Source organism: Stenella coeruleoalba, assembly GCF_951394435.1.
Source record: "Stenella coeruleoalba genome assembly, chromosome: 2".
Classification (NCBI taxonomy): Eukaryota; Metazoa; Chordata; class Mammalia; order Artiodactyla; family Delphinidae; genus Stenella; species Stenella coeruleoalba.
In genome coordinates, this window is record NC_137147.1 from 158,512,933 (window position 1) to 158,537,063 (window position 24,131).

Below are 24,131 nucleotides of genomic sequence, written 5' to 3' on the forward strand. Positions count from 1 at the left end.
TTTATCCGCTTAATAACTAAGACCTCAAATACCAACTTTTAGTGACTCATATTAACTTAATCGTGACATCAGCTTTTATAATCAGAGATGTACAAAGACCACTGTGCTCCAAACATAATTATTGCACCAGAGTCTCATTTCATGAAATTATTAGTTAAGATGAGAGCCTCTGAACAAATTCATATTTGATTAGTTTCACTTATTTAAGAACGCTGAATAATTTAAGACAGCTGAAATAAAAGGAAAGCAAAAGGGGCACTTCTGAGCAGTGCTGACGTCATCTGCACCCTGCACTCTCCAGGTGGACCCTGAATTCAGAACGATTATGAACTGTGAGTACCTTCCAGGTGAAGCCACATCAGCCTCCCCTTCACAGCAATGACAGAAGCCACGCAGAGTTCTCCCGGATTCCTGGGGTTCACGGCTTCAAGTTTCATGTTCTGTGTGAAGCCCCGGCTGAATGACGTCTGAAACAGAAACAGAACTGACACTGAGCCAGCAGATACCACAGCCAGATAACGCGCAGCAAGGGAGTGGCCAGCTGGCACTGCAGAAATGTATACACACGCACGCACGCACACGTGCACGCACACAGATTTACTGATAAGACAGACAGGCGAGCGCGCCTGCTTAGTCTTTCCCCACCATCCACGAGGAAAGAACCACACACCCTTCGCTTGTTTCCCAGAAATGAGAACTACGCTGGGCACACGGCAGGTGCCTAACAATATCTGCTGAATGAGCACGAGGGTGAGTCCACTCTGGCTTCCCAGTTCCATGTGCGTCCTTCCAACCTCAGAATCACTGTGGTACCGATCACTCTTCCCACGTCCCTGCGCTCCTCACTCAGGTCCCCCCGGGCGTATCTGAGGGTGAAAGGAGACGGCGACCTCCACCTGGGATCATCTCCTTCAGCTGGATGTCTGTCCTCTAGCTTTTCTTTTGGTACAAGGTCCGCTGGTGATGAATTCCCAGTTTTCTTTTATCTGAAATGGTCTCTATTTTCCCTTTGTTCTCTGTTTATTTTTATTTACTTTTAAAATTCATTTTTAAAAATTCACAGAGGGAAATTCACTTTTTGGTGTGCTGTTCTAGGAAAGCAGGGCTGTCAGGTGAATGTACACACAATCCTGTAGCCACAACCACCATCAAGACACAGAGCGTGCTATCACCCCCAAAATGCCCTTGCACCGGCCCTTCGGTGAGCAGTCCCTCCTAGACCCCCAACTCCTGGAACACTGATCTGCTTCCTGTTCCCGTAATTCCACTTTTTCTATGATTCCACCTAAGTGGAATCCTACCCTACTTAGCCTTGTCAGTTTGGCTTTTTTCACGAAGCAAAGTGCATCTGAGAGTCAGTCAGGCCATCACACGGATGGGTACCTCAGTCTACTTTACTGAGTGGTTTCTACACATGCACCATGATTTATCTATCCATTTACCAGCTGAAGGACAGCTGAGTTGTTTCCGGGTTTTGGTAGTTGTGAATAAAGCCACTATGGACATTCAAAGTTTTGTGTGAGCATATTAAGCTGCTCAGGCTGCCACAGCCAGTACCATGGGCCGGGCAACTTAAACAACAGAAATTAATTGTTTCATGGTTCTGGAGGCTGCAAATCCAAGATCAGGCTGTGAGCAGGGTTAATTTCTTCTGAGGTCTCTCTCCTTGGCTTGAAGATGGCCATCCTCTCCCTGTGTCTTTACATGGTCTTTCCTCCATGTATGTGGCCTATGTCCTAATCTCCTTTTCTTATAGGGACACCAGTCATATTGGAGAAAGGCCTACCCATGTGACCTCATTTTACCTTAATTACTTTTCTAAACACTCTAAGTACAGTCACATTTTGAGATACTGAGAATTAGGGCCGTAACACATGAATTTTGGGGGGACAAAATTCAGCCTCTAACACTAAGTTCTCATTTCTCTAGAAACGGAAGGATTGCTGGACCATATGGTAAATGCACATTTCTAAGAAACTGACAAATTATTTTCCAATATGCCATTTTGCACTCCCATCAACAGTGTACAGAGTTTCAGCTGCTAAACAGCCTCACCAGCACGTGGTATTGCCAGTTTTTCAAATTTTAGCCTTTCTAATAGGTAGGTCTAGTGGTATCTCATTGTACTTTTCTTTTTTTTTTTTTTGTGGTACGCGGGCCTCTTACTGTTGTGGCCTCTCCCATTGCGGAGCACAGGCTCCGGCGCGCAGGCTCAGTGGCCATGACTCACGGGCCCAGCCGCTCCGCGGCATGTGGGATCTTCCCGGACCGGGGCACGAACCCGTGTCCCCAGCATCGGCAGGCGGACTCTCAACCACTGTGCCACCAGGGAAGCCCTCATTGTGCTTTTAACTTGCATCTTCTCTGTAACCAATGAGGTTCAGCACATTTTCACGTGTCTGTCACTTGTACAATCTTCTTGGATGAAATGTCTTTTTATCTTCATTCCACAAGTATATTTTCGCTGGATATAGAATTACAGTTTTCTTCTTTTAGCATTCTAAAGACATTAATTCACCATCTCTTAGTCTCCATTGTTTCTGATGAGACGTCTGTTGTTATTTAAATTGCTGTTCCTGTATAAGGAATGTATCATTTTTCTCTTGATGCTTTGAAGATTTTCCTCGTTATGTTTGGTTATCAGCAATTTGACTAGGTTGTGTTTCTTTGTATTTGTGTTGCTTATTCACTGAGATTCCTGAACCCATTAATTTAGATCTTTCAGCTACTCTGGTAAATTTGGAGTCATTGTTTCTTCATCTATTTTTTTCTTCCACAATTTCTGTGGCCACATCTTCTGAGTCACCAAGTACACATGATATGGTTGCTCAGATCCCTGGGATTCTATTCATCTTTCCCTCCCTTCCTTCCAATCATTTTTTTCCTCTCTGTTCTTCAGATAGTATAATTTCTATTTTCAAGGTCATGAACTCTTTGCTCTGTCATCTCTATTCTGCTATTAAGCCCTTCCAATGAATTTGCTTATCTTGGATATTGTATTTTTGGGTTCTAAAATTTCTCTTTTTTATCTTCTCTACTTCTGTTCTGGCACTTCCTATCTTTTTATTCATTACAAGAATATTTTCCTTTACATCAATGGTTTGAAACTTTAGAGTATATCCGAATTATCTAGAGAGCTTTTTAAAAACATAGCCTGCTAAGTCTCACCCCAAAGTTTGTGATTCAGTTGATCTGAGGTGAGGTCAGCAAATCTGTATTTCCAACAAGTTCCCAGGAGATGCTGAAGCTGCTGGTGCAAAGACTACACTTTGAGAACCACGGCTTTACACCAGGGAGCTTAGTTGTAATAGGGGCTTTAAAATACTTGTCTGCTAATTTCAACACCTGGGACATGCTGGATTTGGTCTGTGTTGATTTATCTTTTCTACTGAGAATGAGTCTGATTTTCCTATTTCTTCATGCATTGAGCAACTCTGGATTGAAACCTGGATGTTTTAAATATATATCACAGAGACTCTGGATTGTGTTATATTCCTCCCAAGAGTGTTGATTTCTCTGTTTTAGCAAGCAATTAACTTGGCTGGACTCAAACTATACACTCTGACTCTTGAGAAGCAGCTCAAATCTCAGTTCAGTTCTTTCATCCTTAGCAAGGCTTCTTGGAGTTTTCCTGGCACATACATGGTTCAGGGATCAGTTAAAAGATTTAGGCAGAGTTTATACACTGGATTTGTGGTCTTCCCTCCTGCCTCTCCCCTGTCTGAGTCTTCCCTCACTTTCCAGTAGCTGTGGTTGCCCAAATTCTGTTAACTGGTTCATCAGGCCAGAAAGACCTTGAATTTTATATCACTGTTTTCATTAGCCCCTATGTTGTCAACTGTGGCTGACCTTAAGCCAAAAGTCTGTAAAAAATGGGTGACCACTCCTGCTACTACTTTCTTCCAAGCATCTGTTCCCCTCTAAAACCCTTCTGCTTTTGTTCATTTTCCATGTCTCTCAGGTACTAGTTTTGGTATTCTGCCCAGAATTTATAGTTGCTATCTGCAGGGGGATCAATTCAGTATGAGCTTACTCAGCCAATACTAGAAGCAAAACTCCCTCCTAACACTTTAAAAATAAATATGAAATTTTCCAAAATTACCCACTACTATAAATTTTTTTATCAGACATTGCAATACTATATAAATGTATCTACTTTGAAATACATAAACTGAGATAAACAGGTTCCTGTAAGTAAGAGAGATTACATCTTTATATGACTCATGGAAAGAAACCAAGGTAATTCACATTTCCATGTCTTTTTATAGAAGTTAAGTTGAAAATGCAATTATATTTTTATGTTACCAGAACAAAATTATCCAATGTATGTTGAGAAACCAATATGCTCCTTTCCTTTATGTTTCTTCAGAAATCGAAATCAAAGGAATTCTACGCTGGCTGTTTTTCTGCAAGTCGTCTGGCCTCATTCATGCATATTAGGTATTGAGTTTCTTTTTGATGACATGACTCGATACACTGCCTGAAAAGCCTCTAAGTAAGTTAAAATGCATTTTATCCTACTTAATAAGGGAAAGCTACAACCGTGTAACCTATTTTCATTTCAACTCACTGCCTGAGGGTAATTTATAAAGGATCAATAGCAAAACTGTTACCTTTGAGTTTATTTTACTAAGCATTTGCCTGTGTCAATCCGTCTCAGAACAGCCTCGGATTGCTAAACATCCCCAGGGTAACGTCTTCCACGCATCCACTTCCACACGACCCCTCCTCTGGTACACACGAGATGTGTGATTAAAAAATGATTCATGATAAGCATTCCATTAAAGAGCACTTGTAGCCTGTTAACATCATCCAGCAAAGTACCAGTAATGCAATGCACGTGCCACCAAGGCAGATAACAATCCTGTCGATTAAATAAACGGACAGCAAGAAACAAAGGGGGCATCTTTGTAACAAATGCATTCCTAATGAATACGCCAGCATTTTCATTAATACAGATTTCATCTTGGTAGCTGAATCCTGAAAGCTCAGAGGCCACCTGGGGATATGGCTCCTGGGTCCACTATAAATATCCATTTGGACAACGGCTGGCTGATGGGAGCAGAAGATATAAAAAGACACCTTGGGGGAACCATGTTGTCATAGAAGAAATAACTCCCTAAATCCAGAACAAGGGGAAGATGTGAGGAGTTTCTTCCCAAGGCTAAAGAGTTAGGGAAAGACAATCTCCCGTCTGGAAGAAAGCACAACCTCAAAGGGGTTTGAGGATGCAATGAGGAGTTTCCACAATCACAAATAAAAGGCAACGAGGCCAGCAGATTCCATGACAAGTGATGTCAACCCAGTTTGAAGTGTAGTAAGACTCCACGGACTTAATATGCCTTAAGAGCTAACCAGCTGCTGTTCCCATGGTGGCAGATCGCACAGCTGTCTCCACACCACCTCACTCCCTTCATACAGCTCTTTCAACGCTTCAGAAGAGCTACCTTTGTGAAAGGCAATGTCATCCAGTAGAAGTTCATTCAATCGTGTAAGGAGCCCTGATTTCCAACCCTGCCACTGACGTGTTTCCGTATTTATGAGCACAAGCTGACCTCGTCATCAACCTACTTAATTCTCCAAAATCTGATTATGATTTATGCTCAGTGTTGAGCTTCTCTCTGTTAAGCCAGCTCTTCCCATCAGAAAGCATTGCCAACTGAATCCCTGGAGTAAAAATTATCGGTGGGGCAGCAATGAATCAGCAGCTCTAGGCGCACGTGCCCAGAAAACGATTCTTTGGTGTGGGAGCACATTGCACTGTAGTATCTGGAGTCTCCAACCGGAGGACTGCATCTTTTTTCTTAGCATAAAAAATTAACTCTCATAACTAAACGCATGTTAAACATACAAGGCTATACATCTCTGCCTCACTCTCAAAACGAACATGATAGTTCACATCCCTTTTTAGTTCCTACGGTTGATAAAGTTTACATGAATAACTTGTAAACTATTTTCTACAACAAACTCCTATAAATAAGCAAGTACACACGTTCGAACACACACGCACACACGCACATGCGCGCACACACACACACACACACACACACAGAGTTATTTTATATGTCTCGGTGCCAATAAGCTGTATTTGAAGAAGGAGGTGGCTTAAAGTAAGCACAGCAGAAAACTGTTGGGTTAGCATGTTATTACTTTAATCCAATGAAAAATTTAGGAACATATTTTAAGAATATACCTCAGGAGCAGAGAATCTCCCATTCAATGTTAAGGTCTTGACCTTAACAAAGTGCACAGCTAATGGTGGCCCTGCTGGCTGGCTGTCCACCAAACTCTGTCCTCCTCCTGCCAGTGTACAGGCTCAAGGTGGGGGGACAGCCCAGCCAGGGCACACTGCCTGGTCTCACTCATGGCATGGTGTAGCCGAGTGACTAGTTCTCAACGACAGCAGGTGACAGGAGTAAGATGTCATATGTGTCAATATCAAGCTACAGTGTCTAGAACGAGGGTTATCTTCTGCTGGTTCTCTTTTCTTATCTGCTCACTGGACGAAGCCGAGTACAGACCTAGACCAAGGCTCAGTGCAAGGAGAAGAGCCACCTGGTAATCAGGAACAACCTGGACCGTCCACAAGTCAGAGAAAAACTTACGACATGTTTAGTAGTCAACCTGTCACTACAGCCCAGCGTCTCCCTAACTGACACAAAAACGGAAAGGAGGACTTTTCAAGACTGACAAAAAGGCTTAGCATCCCATGGTACAGGGTAGCACCCTAACCTCATCTTGTTCAATAAATAAAAAGCAACTTATACAACTTACACAGCTCAAGGTGGACAACATTAATGAGTAAAGGAGTAGCAAGAACCAGGCTTCTTACGTTTCTGAAGCAGAAGGGAGGTGCTTCTTCTGTCCCATGCTGCTTATGATAATCTGCCCAGTCGAAGTCCTGGCCAGAGTAACCTGTGCGTGAGAAAATGCAGAGAAGACGCATTAACCAAGCCGCATCTCAGACCAATGAACAGCGCCAGGGTGTGTCGGGAATTTAAAGTAATAAGGGCAGCAAGTATAGGGCCCCTCCCCAAAAGGTGAAGCCCTTTCTCATGTGTGACAACATATTGGATTTTATGAGGGTTCAATGAAATATTGTAGACAGTGTAAAGTACTAAATATAGGTAGGGTGTACCATCATTATCATAATTCGGTGCTTGAAACCAGGTGAAGAAGGGGGGAATTTACCCCGTCAGTGCATGCCGGGGCATAGATTTGCTCTGGGGGAGAACAGATGAGACAGAGCATTCCACAGAGCACACCCGCACAAGGCATTTGGCAGAAATACACAACACGTGCCTTCATATCAATTCTGAGTTCAGGTGAACTTACAACTCGACATCTTCGTGGAAACCGTGAGATTTTATTGGAAAACAACACTAGAGGAGAATACTTTTTAAAGAGTAACTGAAGGTAAGACAAATGGCCAAAAAGGAGTTGAGATTCTAGCGGGAAATCCTCCAAAGACATGGAAGTCAGGGAGGAATAAACCTTGCCTTAGAATTGAATCACGGAGAAGGATGGAAAATGAGAACTGGGGAAGGTGCGCCTCTCCGGATGAAGTTTTGGGGGCATATTTGAGATACTGGGGGAGTTTGAGAACCAACTATTCATATGTACTAACTTTAACATGTTTTTTTTCTTTCTTTCTTTATTCATTTCATTTGGGGTTGGGGGAAGAGGTACATAATTATACAATATATATCGATCTACCGTGACCTCCAAAACAAGACATGGGAGAAGTTTGTAACATAAAATAAGGGCTTCCCTGTGGCGCAGTGGTTGAGAGTCCGCCTGCCGATGCGGGGGACACGGGTTCGTGCCCCGGTCTGGGAAGATCCCACATGCCGCGGAGCGGCTGGGCCCGTGAGCCATGGCCGCTGGGCCTGCGCATCTGGAGCCTGTGCTCCGCAACAGGAGAGGCCCCAACAGTGAGAGGCCCACATACCGCAAAAAAACCCATAAAACAAGAAAGGAGTTGAGTATATGGCTGAACCTAGGTAGGAAAATACCTCTTAATGGGTCATTTGCATTTCCTGTGAACAAAGGAAGGGAATGGAACCAAAAAATACGGCACCAATCAGGATTACCTGAAACTGCAAAATGCCCCTATAATCATCACTTAACAGTTCTCTCTTCACTGGTTTAAGTATATGTAAAATAAATCTATAAGGGATTTCTTAAGGATATTTTTAAGCCAAGCCCCTGATTCTTTGCCCTGTATCATCATAAATTCTACACCTGCAAATTCACTTAACATGGGGAATTCTGTTACTAAATCCACACTTGCAGAAAGACTACAGAAATTCCATATTGAAGAAATTCAAGATACTGTTTGCTTCCTACCTCCACCTGTACAAAATAGTATGCTTTTCATTAAGTAAGCTCAATTTACTCAATTCTTTAAAAGATGGGGGTGGACGTTAACCAAGAAGGCAGTTGTCTTCCTGGCCCAGGGACTGACCCTCCCCCCTCCCTCCTCCCCTGCCGACCATCAGTGAGAGCACACCCCCCCCCCCCCAACTTGCTCCTGAGATGTCCCTGTAAAGAGTGACAGCTCCTCACTACTTTCCAACGAGGAGATAAGATGTCTCAGAGTCCTGAGATGCTGTGTAATCTTTCTAGCTGGTTTTGAAGAGGTTCTGCACGTTCTTCCACACTCCCTTCCCCCCAGACCTTCTGTCCAGAGCTGTCCCTCCAGCCAGAGGGCTCTGGAAGCAACCAAACCAACCTTCTCCTGAACATCTGCAAACAAAACAAACGTGTCTTAATCAAGGCACTGCGAGTTTCTTTACAATTAATGTAATCGTCCACTTCGAGTACTTTCTCTGTAACTGTTTTGGAGCAAATCCTTGCGTTAATATATAAGAATAGAAGAATTCACCGAAAGACACCTCAAACTGGTGAGAAGTCACCTCACTGTATGAAAATACTGAACCAGAAAGGAGAACTGGATGAAGGACCCAGTTCTACCAGGGCTTGGATGAACCAAGGTCGAAATAAATTAAGTCTTCTGTACCTGGCTTTCCCTCTCTACTAATCCGCAAGAGAAAGAAAAGAGCTTCAAACTCTCCTCAAGCTGCTGCATTTCATGATTCAGAGCCACTACTACTAATTACCATTGCTATTTAGGATTATTTCCCTTCCCTCTGCGGTTAATTCCCTTCTCTTCTCCTAGGGGAAAAGTGTGACAGGTTGGATGAAGAGCGGATATATAACAAGACATTCCCTAGAAGAGCTCTCAAGTGAACAGCTGGAAACAAGCTGAATCCTGCCAACAGAAGGACCCTGGTGGTTTAGGCCCACGGCTCACTGGCTTTGTTAAGGTCAAGACCTCGTTCTGTTACATATCTCTTCCCTGGACCTCTGCTACTTCCTGAGTTAGTTTGTGAGCAAAGGAAAATCTTATCAAGATCATGTGGGAAGGGGAGAAATAGGAAAACACCCATACAAATGCACAGCAAACCATTTTCTGAAATAACATCAAATTTAGGTATTCTGTATGGTCGGTATCTGTTCAGATAAAACTTTCCAACTTAGGGGTCACCTCTACACCCTATACAGATAGCCATGTAGCTGGATTTCCTATCACGTTCATAACCACCAACTTCCAATGGATTTTCAACCCACTCCATAAATGCCAGGCTCACGGTTTCTTGGACCTATATTCAATCTTTCTACATCCAGTCTCCAAGATTCTCTGTGGGGAGCCACTTTTAATCTAATAATTTCAGGATATATCCAACTCTTGCTGGGTACCTAAGCAACAAGCCACTATTCTGTCCCCAGAACTCTCTCCTTTCCTTGAATATTTGAACAGCTTCAACTCCTCTGCCTCCTCCTTCTCTCAGGGACCTTTATTCGCTTCATCACTTAAAATTCTTCTCCTTCAGTCTGATAATGAGCTCGCTTTGTAAGGCATTTTCGTGACAGCTCAGAAAATAACTGTTACATAAAAACAAACTGCTGTGGCTCTTATAATAGAGACAACAGGGGTCAATTATGCTCATTAATCAACAAAGACAGAACAAGAAGTACTAAGGCTTAACCACAGCCAGGAAAGCATGTTTTAAACCCAGGAGGGAGGAAAACACCAGAGGGGAAAAGCAAATAAAAGGAAATCAAAACCCCTTGGGCTATTAAAATTTGCAACACTGTTGAACTTCCACCACTAGGGTTATTTAAGCTTTAATTAGTGTTTATTCTGCATGAAGTTCCAACTATTACAGGTCCAAAAGGAAACAGGTCAATGACCCATTTTTCCTTATGATACAAATTAATTGACATAAAACAGCTCCACTTGCAAACATTACTATTGACAGTGCAATTGGACAATTATTCTGGAAAACAATTTGGCAGGAAAAACGTCCATGAACTTTGACACAGCAATTGCACTTCTGGAAATGTAACCCATTAAAAAAAAACCCCAAAACTGATAAAATGTGATACATTAAGATACAATGGCATCATTACTAATAATTTTGATTTAAAACAATCTTTATATCCAAAAGTAGAAAATAATGTGAAACTTAGCCAAGTCCATGGAAAGTCACGCAGGCATGAAAATTGCACCTAGTTTACTAAAAAAAGTCATGAAAAAATGATTACTGTAAGTTTAGCTGAAAAGACTGCTACAAGCATACACAGAATTATCAAACTGACATTAAAATATGCAAAAGAAAAGACTGAAGAAATGTAAGAAAAACTTACAAGGAAATAACAAAATAATTATCTGTGTGGTGGGACTCCTGGATACCTTTTTCTTCTACCTCCTTGTATTTTCCAAGTTTTCACTAATGTTCATGAATTATTTCAATAATACAAAAATTTGGAAAGCATAGCATCTTCACTCTATCTTAAAAAGATAATCAAAGCACCAGTCAACCAATCCAGGAATACCATGATGACCTCCCCTCAGCCGTCCTCCTGCTTCTTCTTTGCTAACAGAATCCTGACTGTATCCAGTTCCTAGAGGAAGTTAGGTCTCTCCTCAGCACCAGGAAGTGAATCATGACAACCCTGAGGCAATCATGGCGGTCTCACACCCCTTGCCAGTGACTTGGGATGGAGGGAAGGGCAGGGCTTTTAAAAAAGATTTCTCTCTCTCTCTCTCAAAAAAAAAAGAGACCACTGGAGTAAAAGGTCCTGTTCTGTGCTAGGTGGATATGAAAAAAAAGTACAATCTTAAAAAAAAATAAAAATAGCAAAAGAATATCATGTTTGACATCTACCTGAATGACAAAATGAAAAACAATGATACAAATCCACCACTGTAAAGGCTGTCTAAAATAATTACACAGAAATACAAAGTTACATATTCAAGGAAACAGAAATCTCAAAGAATATACACCAAAAGTTATTTTTTCAGGATAGGGAACTTTTCTACTTTTTATCAGAATTTTAAAGAATAAATGCATATTAAATCTGCAGTTAAAAAAAAAGTATTTAGAAATATACCCTGAAGTCCTATAAAGTGGCAACACTTTCTAAAGCAAGGAAATGCATCCATTTCATAACAATTCATTGTACGTCTCCAGCTTAGTTACTGGTAAGACGGGGATGAAACAGGCATGTGCTCTGCTTTCACCTGTTCCGGCAGCTCAGAGAGTGACAGACACACGGCATGGGAAGAGTGATGCAGTGGGTAAAGGCAAGGCTGGAGGGAGACGTGGAGAATGAGGAAGGAAAGCCCTGAAGAAAGCCACCCCTCATGATGGAAGATCACAGAGCTCCAGGGAGATCTTCCACAACTCAGAGAACGTTCACATCCTTGAGGTGCTGGAGCACCTGGGGTTCACAGGAAGCTTCTTTAGCTTCTAGTCCAACTTCTCTTTGAAAGGAAATATGACACAATCATCTTCAAAGATCAGCAAATAGCAGGACGGAGATACAGGAATGAGAGACAGCAACAGAGAAACCACATTATAGTAAGAGCAGGTTCTTAACCCTTTCTCAGAAAATCTCATGAATCGTGAGAGCAGCCCTACTGGGCACTTTTCCAGGGCACTGCTCTCCTTACTGAATGGTGACCTCTCTCCTTTCAAGCCCGAGGCTTTCAGCGAGTCCCTCGAACACTTACTCAGGCTTAGCCCATGATAGCATCTCCTTGAGTGAGCCTCACAGCCACCCTGAGTGATAAGCAGGATGCAAGTGCCCAGGGCACAGGTGAGGCAGCAGGACCACACAGTCCTCAGGTGCAGGAGTGCTAGGTCAATTCCTGAGCAAGGGTTCTCAACAACCTCCTCATTTGTTTCATGAGTTTGCTTATAGGGAACAAGATAAAAACCCTAGTAATTGATTAAAGCATTTCCTTTCGTCCATGTCATTTTTTAAAGAGCTACCATGCCCCCTTTGGAATCCACCAGCACCCTCCACATTCTCAGCTGATGTTCATCTTCCAGACCTCCCTGATGGAGATCTTGAAAATTTACACATTCATTTTCCAATCGAATTATTCTGTTTTTACATTCATGGAATAGTGCAGAAAAAAAAAGAAAAACAAAGACAGACAAGGGAAGGAAACAAATAAGTCAAGTTAGTATAAACACCAGCCATTCCAACTTCTTCATCTTTTAGAATAAAAATAAATGTTGAGAAGTATTTAATGCACGTATGGTCACTGTGTGACATGTACTGGGGGCAGGCTCAAAATGTTATTCTGAATCATAAACAGTATTAGGAGATACAGATATGTCCCCAGGATGGAATCTAACATCGTAAAGGCCAACTGCCAATGGCAAAACCATCTTAAGAGTCCTGAAGAACGAAGTAAATTCAGAGATAAGTGAACAAGAGGGAGGTAGTTTTCAACAATCAGAAATGTTTTCAGATATTAAAAAAAACACCCAGAGTTTTAGTCCCCCAAATATTCAATCAAAAGTGCTTTTTGCTCGAGAATGAATCACAGAGCCAGAAATGAGAACATGCATCCAAGTCCAGTAACAAGGTGGGCTGATCAATAGTCCCCTTAGATGCCAGATGAAACATAATAATAAAAAACTACTTATGAAAGCCCAGGGATGGAAGACAACCCTGTGCTCAAGGAAGGTGAGCAGCAGAAGCTGAGATTATTATCATGCCTGGCCTCAGTCAACAAAAAAGTAACCAGACCATCTTAGCCCTGTCCCTGGAGGGAGAAGCAGCGGAGCAGACATGGTTGCCACCTGCCCAGGGTTCCGTTTAGGGGGAGAAAGAGAGGAACCACTTGCTCATTCAAGGCAGTGGCACACACGGCTGTAAGGTCCAATTTTACAGTTCTGTATGGTACAGACAGAGAAATTAATGTAAGATTCACCCGTTAGTTCCTTAAATAATCAGGGACACCTACGTGTACCAGGCATTGTTTTATGTGCTGGGGAAAGGGAAGTGAATAAAAAGATTTTTAAAACCCTCACTTTCTAGTAGGAAGATAAAGTGATAAATACTCTAGGACTTGTGAAAACCCTAAAACACTGGCCAGACGCTAACGCAAAAGCAGACCAAAGAAACGAATCTTTCGGTCTAAAGATTTTGGAACTCCCACAGAAATAACAATCGTCACTGAAAATGAGCTCACAATGAAAAAATCACAAACCACATAAGGAAACAAATGAACGTGAGAGTCAGACAAAACAGACTTTAGAGCAAAACGCTTCACTAGGGATAAAGCGGGTCATCACCAGGAAGTTCTAACCATCCTCACCCTGAATGCCCTTACACAGCTTCAAACACATACACATACACACACACACACACACACACACACACACACACACACACACACACACACACTCGTGAAGCTGACAAACCCTCAGTCTCAGAATATTTTAACGCACCTTTTAGAAAATTATAGAACAAACAAAAATATAGGGAGAACATATAATATTTGAACAATTCAATGAAAGTTTGACCTAACAGAATGATCTGACATGAAATTTGGAAACACGGCTAAAACAGACACTTCTGTACATATATATACATGACCAAAACTGTCTCAAGCAGAAGTGGTAGCCATGACTAAATATATAACCCTTGAAGGAAATAAATTCATACTCCATAAAATACAAACTAAAGGAGAACCAGCTCCAGACGGTTTTACAAGCTACTTTCACCAAACCTTCAAGAATCAGCTAAACTGTATCTTCTACAAATTGTTCCTGAGACACACTGCTTAGGAAGGTGACTAGATATGAAATAAATACACAAAAATCAGTGGTATTCTATTAGATGGTTTACATCCAATAAAAAATAATAAATTCTAAAAAAATATAAAAATCTAATTCATAACAGCAAGCTAAAGGACAATGTACCCAGGAAAAAATTCTAGAAAAAAATTCTAGAAAAAGATTTCAAGTTATAGAAAGATAATAAAATAAAATGCCAATTTTCTAAATTAATCTATAAATGCAATGCCATTAAAATCCAATGGGGTTCTTCATGGAGCCTTTTAAGTTGATTCTAAAATTCACGTACAAGAATAACCTGACAAAAATAACTAGTCAATTTTGAAAAGGGAGAAAGCAGAGGTGTTCACCTGATATCAAGACATATTATAAAGTAAAATCAATTTTATAAACTGAGGTATTTGTATAGGGATGGACAAATAGACCAATGAAGCAGAATAACTAAGAATAAGATATGGTTCACAACCATAACGGAACTTGCTATATGCCAGTGGTGGCATTACCAGTCAGAGGGGAAACAGAAGATTACTCAATAAATGATGCTGAGACAATTAGTGAATTTGAAAATCCAATTCAATTCAAGCAAAAACAAAAAACAAGTAAGCAAAACTTTTTTCTCTTCTCATGCCATGCAAAACTTCCACACTCTCCTAGCTGCTGGGCTGGAGCAGAGAACAAGACAGAAATGCCTGCCCTTCTCATCTTTCATTTTAGTGGAAAGACAGTTGAAAAGAAAAGAAGTAAAATATGTATTACTTGTTATTTTCCATGATAAAAGGTTCTATGGAGAAAAGCCATGCAGGGAAGGAGACACAAATGTTGGGGGTGGCGATTTGCTGATTAAACAAGGCTGCCAAGAGAGACGACACCAATTAGGGGACACCTGGGTCAAGACTGAAGAAGCAGAGGAGTGACCCAAGCAGAGGGAACAGCCAGTGCCAATGGCCTAAGGGGGTGACGTGCTCCATGTTCCAGGAAGGACAAGGAGGCTGGTGTGAATGGGAGGACTGGGGGAAGTCTTAAGACAGGAGGCCAGACCAGGTAGGTGCTGAAGGGTGTTGTCATGACCTGGACCCTGACTTGGCCTCTGAGCCGCGTGGGATGGCCCTGGGAAGGCTAGGCAGAGGAGGGGCGTGCGTGCTTTAGGTTTTAACACCATCAGTCTGACTGCTGTGTTGAGAGTAGGCTGAGAAAACTGGAGGTCACTGGCGTAACCTGGGAGAGACAGGACGGTGACCTGGACCAGCGTGGTCTTGATGACACCTGGTCAGATCCTGAGAATATGGTCTGGATTTGCTGACGGATTACATAGTGGGTAAGAAATAGAAGAGTCAAGGTTGACCCGGTCTTCAATTACATCTATGATGCTCTGTTTCATTTTTTAAAACTCTGAATCAAAAACGGCAAAATGGTAGCATCTGCTCAATTGAGGCGGGACATCCATGAGTATGTTTATTATTTTCTGTCCCCGTTGGTATGTCTGAAATAGGAGATGACAGAAGGATTAGGTCGCATGAGTCAGCGTCTGAGGAAAAGAGAATACCAATTAGGGTTCACCAATGTGGGTCTTGAAAATCATTAAAAAAAACACCTTTACGGTCTTCCCTGGTGGCACAGTGGTTAAGAATCCGCCTGCCAATGCAGGTGATATGGGTTCGAGCCCTGGCCCGGGCAGATCCCACATGCCGCGGAGCAACTAAGCCCGTGCGCCACAACTACTGAAGCCTGCGCGCCGTGCTCCGCAATAAGAGAAGCCACTGCAATGAGAAGCCCGCGCACTGCGACGAAGACCCAATGCAGCCAAAAATTAAATAAATAAAATAAATAAATTAAAAGAAAAATTACTTCTTAAATTGTGTGAAGTTTGTGTGTCTATTAAGATGGCCAAAGAGCAGAGACGAAGTGCAAAAATAAGTGACGTACTTTAGCTTTTGCTCACACATTTTACAACAGAAAGGGATAGGCTTCACTTGTCTACCGAGATCCCCCTGCTGATTCTGTGACTAATCTTGGGTGTTACATGCCAAGGAGATTAAGGAAATGATTTAAAAGTAGCAAGTCGTGGTTGGCAACCTATATGCATTTCTGCCTGCTTGATTTATTTACTTGTTTGACCCCGGTTCAGAAAGCCTATAATACTGAATTGTTGTTTGTTGGGTTTCAGCGAATGGGATGAAATCTCCAAGATTCTGTCCTTTGCTTACCAAGAAAGCACGTGCTCAAAGACAACAATAAAACATTTCGATCCATTCTAGCTTAGACGATTTGTATATAAAGTTTGGGGATAGATTTTTTTAATAGGAAAGGAGTCAAAATAATGTGAGTAGGGATGTATGCTGTCTGCACATCTCCTCTACCACCCAGGTGTCTTGTTTCATCAGCTGCTTCCCAATGGGGAATGAGTGGGTTACTCTCTTTTGGGGATCAGGCAACACATTGTAACTATAAGCAGAAATCTAAACAATGTAATACTTTTGTGGGAACACACCTACAAGAAAACATCTAAACTCACTTCTCAACATGTGTAATAAATCCTACATATTCTCAAAATTCGAGTGAAAAACAACAAACTTTTAAAAAGAGCATCTACTTTCATACATTACTAAAGCCAAGAATGGTGTTGGAAAACATCCGACAGCATGATTCCCAGACCAGGTGTTGACACGTAAGACACCTAACAAGTTACTTCAAAAAGAAACCATAAAATCATCACTACCGAAACCACCAGCATCTCTCAATTTTAATTCACTTTAATTACAAAAATAAATATACTTTACTACATATATGGTACACATAAATATACAGTCTCCCCAAATGGTAAGGGAGCTCAGTAACTAAAGCTGTGGCTTTGTTATAATGGCAAACACTTGGAATATTATTCTCTAGAATTGAAATTCTCCAAATGCTTTGACACATAGATCATTCCCGTCATGGGTAAGTCATGGTCCACTGACATCCCTCAGTCCTGCGTAAGGCCACCAAAAAGTCCCCAAATTACTGAGAAGGATGGCTTTTACGAAGGTACCAGTGAGAGAAAACAGCAATAAAGGGTGGATCTGGTTATACAGAAAAAGCATTCAATTTGGGATCTTAAGACTGGGGTTTTAAGCCAAGTTCAGCCCCAAGACTTAAAAAATCATTTAACACAACTGAGCTTCAATTTCCCCACATATATAATGATTGGAGTTGATGAGATAATCTTTAAGATCCCTTTAGGTATAAAAACCCTCTACCTGTAATATCATATGATTCCTTTTGAATAGATAATACATTCACACTCAGATCAAAAAGAAAAAAAAAAGATTTTAAACGTATTCTGTGAAGTCTCATTCCCATCTGCCCTGGTCGCCACCTCCATACCCCACATAGAAGTCATCATTTTCATTAGTTTCCTTTTTTTTGAATTTTATTTTATTTAGTTTTTTATACAGCAGGTTCTTATTAGTTATCCATTTTATACATATCAGTGTATACATGTCAATCCCAATCTCCCAATTCATCCCATCACCACCACCCACCCCCTGCCACTTTTCCCCCTTGGTGTCCATACGTTTGTCCCCTACATCTGTGTCTCTTAGTTTCTTACGCAACCTTCCATAGTCTCTTTCCAGGAATATGTGCAAACATAAATATATATCCTCATTAACCTCTTTTCTAACAAAAAAGACATCATACTATAACTCACTGATCTGTCACTCACAGTACATCTTGGAGAGCTTCCCATGTCAGTATGTAGAGATTATCCTCATTCTTTTTAACAACTGCATAGTTCTCATTATATAAACATCCAAAATCGACTTAACCGATCCCATACAGACAGGCACTTGGATTTTCCCCAGTCTTTTGCTATTATATATCATGCTGCAGAAAAAACCAAACTCTTATGCATATTACCTGTAAATTGTAAGTTTAAGAGAAATTTCCACAAGTCGAACTGCTAAGGCAACGGCTAAACGCACCTACAATTTTGGTTAAATTTGCCCAACTGCCTTCCATACGGTTTGTACCTACCTGCGTTTTGCCAGCAAATCTGAGAATCCTGTTCCTCCAGACTCCCATCAAAACAGAGCCACTTCTTTCTTTCTCTTTTGGATTTCTTCCTCATCTGAGAAATCCATGCCATCTCAGTAGGATTTTTAACGGGCATTTCTCTTATCATGATGAGTTTACATAAGAGTCATGATTCTACTACTGTGAAGTGTCTGCTCATATTCATAAACCTTTTTCTGTAAGTTGTTGCTCTTCTTCTCACTGGTTTATAACTAAAAGCTCTACTATTTCAAGACAACAATCCCACAGCCAAAAGACAACCTCTACAGATTACTGGTGGATCACAATTCCTGAATGCTTCAAGGGTTTAAAAATGGTTATTACCACTGAGATTTTCTTACTGGAAGGTACTGATCACCATTACTCAATATTTTACAAATAATATATAATATCCATAAAGAAACTTTCCTCTTAGAAAAGGTATGCTTCACTTTCAAAAGGGGAAGGAAGAGTTTGGAAGATGACATGAAGACAATTTCATTTCACCAAATATCACAAATACTGGAGTGACAGAGAAGATGCAATAATTACGGCTAAACGGTAGGTATAAAACGCTTAAGACATAAAACTATTTAATATCATAAATATATTTGTACTGTCATTTCACTGCACACTTAAGAGTTCAATTACATTAATATAAAACAATTTTCTTAATATCATGAAATGCCATTATCCAAATAAGCACACCCATTTCCTAGCAAAGGTCCAAGCTACGTGAACAACCTCGTCTGAAACACATTTAAAATTCTAAAGATGCTGGTAAACGTTAAAACTCTGCCATCCATGAATCCAAAATGCATATATAAATGTTTTTCCTATTTTTTTAACTATGTGAGGAGATACCCAACTCATTTTTTAAAAATTCTTAAACAGATCCTATTTTACTAGGAACTAACTAGGAATTTGCAAAGTCCAACCAAGATTTTTTTTAAAGATTTTTTTAAAATTGGATCATTTCTAAAGTCTTTTAGACTTTTATTTTTTTAACTATGTGAGGAGATACCCAACTCATTTTTTAAAAATTCTTAAGCAGATCCTATTTTACTAGGAACTAACTAGGAATTTGCAAAGTCCAACCAAGATTTTTTTTAAAGATTTTTTTAAAATTGGATCATTTCTAAAGTCTTTATTGAATTTGTTGCAATAATGCTTTTAACATCTTTACTGGAGTATAATTGCTTTACAATGGTGTGTTAGTTTCTGCTTTATAACAGAAGTGAATCAGCTATACAGATACATATATCCCCATATCTCCTCCCCCTTGCATCTCCCTCCCTCCCACCCTCCCTATCCCACCCCTCTAGGTGGTCACAAAGCACCGAGCTGATCTCCCTGTGCCATGCGGCTGCTTCCCACTAGCTATCTATTTTACGTTTGGTAGTGTATGTATGTCCATGCCACTCTCTCACTTTGTCCCAGCATTTTTTATGTTTTGGTTTTTTGGCTGCAAGGAATGTGGGATCTTAGCTCCCTGACCAGAGATCAAACACGCACTCCCTGCACTGGAAGGCGAACTCTTAACCACTGGACCACAGGGAAGTCCCCCGAGCAGCATTTTAGATATCTAGAAAACATCTTTCTTCACTGACATGGGACCCATCCACACACATGCTCTGATTAGAAGTTGGCCTGAGGGCTTTCAAACTCTAAAACTGACCAGCTGCTGAAACTTCACAGCAGGAAAAGACTTCTCTTCCTTACCACCAATAGATGTTTACAGCATAGCACATGCATCATCATTTAAAAGATTATAAAAATATTTGGACGTGTATCATGTCTTTGATTCTGCAGAGTACCTGTGGAATATTAGGGGTGTCCTCATCTAACCGTCTTGAATAACTGAAGCACACTGATTTGGATAGTCACCTCTAGGCCCCCAAATGGACACAAACACTGAGGCCACATGAACTGGAGTCCTCACCACCCACTACTGAGCACAGAACCAGAAGCCTGACCTCCTGTCCTGCTACTTACTAAGCCTGGGGCCCTGGGCAGGCTATATAAACTCTCTGGAGCTAAGTCTCCTCAGAGGGCAATCCTCATTTTGAAGATTCAGTGAGTTTGGCACTGAGAACAGTGGAATCAGTGTTCTGTAGAAGTTCACCATAGTGTAATTAGAATGCACTCCATTACTGAAGAACTTTAATGGGAAAAAGCACCAGCTGCATGGAAATAATTCAAAAGAATCTCCTCCATAGGGATGAGGATGGAGCATAAGTCAGGATAAAAGCCCAGGGGAGCACAGTCACGCCATAGGTAAGTCAGGTGCAGCACAATTAAAGTACAAGTAATCCAGTCTCTGGTGATCTGAAAAGGTTAGCACAAAACCCCTGCTTTATTTGAGATTATCTGTTAAGATCTCCACTGAAGTTTATTTTTCTACTCTCATTCTGCTTTTGTCTTCTATCATTCCCTTTCTTTTCCTTCCCATCTTCTCACCTTTCTCCTTGCTGCACCTTCCCTGGATAAACCTTAGACCTACAGGGACAACAAATCACATTCCTGAAGTATACTTACTGACATGTGGTTTATGGGTCTCAACTTAAAATGACTTTAATGCAACCTGGTTCCCAACTTAATTATTGTCATGTCTTATGGCATCAAAGTGTTGGAAATCTGAAAGCAACTGGGCTCTGGGGAAAATTCAACTTACTGGAAATAAAAATGTAAAGAAATGCTTCATTGGTATGTTGTTGCCTTTTTAAAGTCACTTCTCTTCCGCGTTCAAGTTTTTAACCCCAATCACTTAGCAATACTGTACCGTTTCTCAACACACAGCAGCAACACAGCTGCCAATCATACAATAACAGACAGGGAACAATGGTTTATGGAGGAGCCCAGGGCCACACACCTCCACAGGGGAGGGAGCTGTACAGACTCCTACGTCAGGCTAACCATGAAACAAACTATTTTCTCACTACATCTAAAATCTTTACAGCGTAAACTTCTCCAGATTAACAAAAGCATCACTTCAGTGACGATACGACGCCCTCCTGAATCACCCAAACCCTGTAAATTTTCACAGAATACAAACCTTTGGGAGGTGTGAGATTGACTCCGTTTTTAAGGCACCACTGTACTGGTAAAATCCCCAAAGAATCCGCGTGGCACAGCATCGAGAGTTTACTAGGTTCTGGTCTGAGGTCATCAATAGTCACTTGGAAAAAACGATTGTTAAAAACCTGAAAGAAAAGACGATAGAGCCTGGGGTTAATTCCTCGAGATTAACATGTAAGACTCGTAAGAAATAGTGGCACAGCTTCCAAATGCAGTAAGCGTATTTCATCCCAATGACCACAGCACAAACTGGAATTTCATCGTATATTACAAAAGTGGTCCAGTTGCGAAAAAGTTAGTTGATCATTGTGGCCATATTGATGGAAAGTAAACAAACCAGAATTATGTCGGAGACAGAAAAGGAAAAACATCAGTATGACTTTATAGAAGTAAACCAACAGCCAAAGCCAGAGGAAAAACAAGCTAGAAAACAAGACAGACAGACAAACCCTAGCCAAGATGGGACCATCTCCACCATCCGGCTCAGAGATGTCTAGCCTCACCTTGCGTCCCATCCTTCCAACCCAAGAGGAAATCACTCACACCGGGCATGTCCTTACTCAATATTCTCACAAGTCTAAATAGCCCACTCTACTGTCCGTGTATTTTTCAAGATGTGTCCCCAAAGCCACTACTGCTGGAACGCCCCCCCCACCCGCCCCCGCCTCACTCTGTGTTCTGGCACACAGCATCAGACGTGAACCTCTGAACCGAAAATCCTCATTCCCTCCTGTGATCTGATACCACATCTATCTCTCCCAATAGACCTCAAGTCCTTTGAGGACAGCCTCCTGTTTGTTACTCATCAAGATATTCCCACAATGCATAGCAAACGCTTTGCACGTAGGAACTGGTTAAACACCTACTTGAGTATAAGGAAAAAAGTCAATGAGGAAAAGAAATAGAACAAGACATGCTGATGGAAAAAGTGGAGTGCAAAAATCAGGTGGACAGCCACACTGAAAAGCATGATGGATTTAAAGAATGTAGAATGTAAAACAGGCCAGAGGCAAAAAATCACTTTCCCAACTCAACAGACATAAACCAGTCTTTCTTAGGAAACTTAACCCTCTTACTAAGCTCTGATTCCTGGCTCCTTGGTTTACAAAACACTTTGTGGAAGCAACCTGGTTCAAAGCTACGCAGGAAGAGTGAACTGACTTCTGTTCTTCTTGATGTTATAACTCCAGTAACTCGTTAGAAATCTGCTGCCTGAGATTTGCTTTTGGAAACAGCCTTTAAGGAGCAAAGGATCAAGCTTCCCCTTCTCAGGGAGGCCGTTCCTGGTAGCCTGAATTAAAATCACATCTTCCTTCCTTCCACTCCAACACCCTAGAGGTCCTTTCCCTGATGCCCCTTTCTCCTTAGCATTTAACATACTTTATTTCCTTATTAATTTTATTTCTTGTCTGTCTCCCCCCGCCATCAAAATATAAGCTCTGTAAGAGCAGGGACTTTATGTTTCCAGCATCCAGAACAGCGTCTACAAATGCTCAGTAAGTATTTGTTAAATTAATGTGATCTAGACCCTCATGCATACACGCACACACATGCTCACACAGAGATGTATCATATAGTTCTGGAGGCAGGAGCCCTTAGCAAAGCTGAACTGTGTGAGAACAGGCACTAAGGGACCTCCAAGCCTATTAAAATGCACGTTCCTGTGCACACGTTTCAGAGGAAAAGCTAAATTAAGTTCCCTCAAATCCATCAGGGTTCATGGTCCCAAATGGTTCAGAGACACTGGTCCATCTGGTCCAGAACCACAGGCCTCAGAATCAAAGCCCAGAGCAGTTAGCCAACTTGCCCAAGACTGTGCAGCTCAGAGCGAGCAGACCTAGAAACAGAACCCAACACGTGTCAAATTCCAGGAAACTTTGTCTAAACCATGCATCTCACATACACAGGTGATATTCTCCCCATCACGCCAACACAGTCCCCCTGTAGGGCCAAAGGTTGGTCATTTAATACTGAATCTGCTGTGTGCTTCTCTGCCTTCCTGTCCGTTTGTTATACTTCACAGCACAGTGTGTTAGAGTCTCAAACGTAATATTCTAAAACCTTTTCCAATGGTAAGAGAAATAAATTTAATTATAAACAGCTTCTACATTAAGAATATTCTACTACTTCATGACCTGTAGGTGAGTCCTGTGCCTGGGGAGGTGCCGACCCAAGTTCTAAGAGGCAGCAGTACACGGCCAGTAAGAGAAGGAAGAAGGATAAATGTGAAACAGAATGACGTAAGTATTTTTTTTTGTGGCCTCTCCCGTTGCGGAGCACAGGCTCCGGACGCACAGGCTCAGCGGTCATGGCTCACGGGCCCAGCCGCTCCGCGGCATGTGGGATCCTCCCGGACCGGGGCACGAACCTGTGTCCCCTGCATCGGCAGGCGGACTCTCAACCACGGCGCCACCAGGGAAGCCCGACTTAAGTATTTTATCTTAGGTACAAAGGGTAAGAAAAAATAAAATGAAAAGTGACTTAAAAACCAGAGAAAATACCTCCTCACCCCCAACCTCCAATGACATGTATTTAGAGAGAAGATTCTTTTTTGTGAAAACCAAACTACTGTCCCTGGAAGTCTATTTAATGAGATGAAGATACCTGGGCTGAAACTGATGATAATTAGGATGTCACATTCTAATATTATGTATTGCAATTATTTAAAGGTAGAAAAATGTGAGTGTCGACCACTGACAGACTGCACCTCGGTTTGGTTTATCTTATAAACACCAGGTGAAGATGACACCATGGCCTATTAGAATGAGAAGGGAATGACACATACCCAGATGAATGGGCAGCTGGCATTACCGAATCACCTGCTTGGAAGAAAGAGGAATTCCGGCCAGGGTTCAACAA

At 41.5% G+C, this 24,131-nt stretch overlaps 1 protein-coding gene across 8 annotated transcripts in view; it reads right to left on the reverse strand.

Annotated features, from left to right (window-relative positions):
* Window positions 1–24,131, reverse strand: part of SFMBT2 (Scm like with four mbt domains 2) — a 223,632-nt gene that overhangs the window by 50,361 nt on the left and 149,140 nt on the right. For all 8 annotated transcript variants that reach the window (XM_079912536.1, XM_079912543.1, XM_079912540.1 and 5 more), the window contains 3 exons: window positions 21,250–21,397; window positions 6,833–6,915; window positions 341–467 (listed from right to left, as the gene is read on the reverse strand). In XM_079912536.1, coding sequence (XP_079768662.1) covers window positions 341–467; window positions 6,833–6,915; window positions 21,250–21,397 — 358 coding nt within the window. The remainder of the gene's footprint in view (window positions 1–340; window positions 468–6,832; window positions 6,916–21,249; window positions 21,398–24,131) is intronic.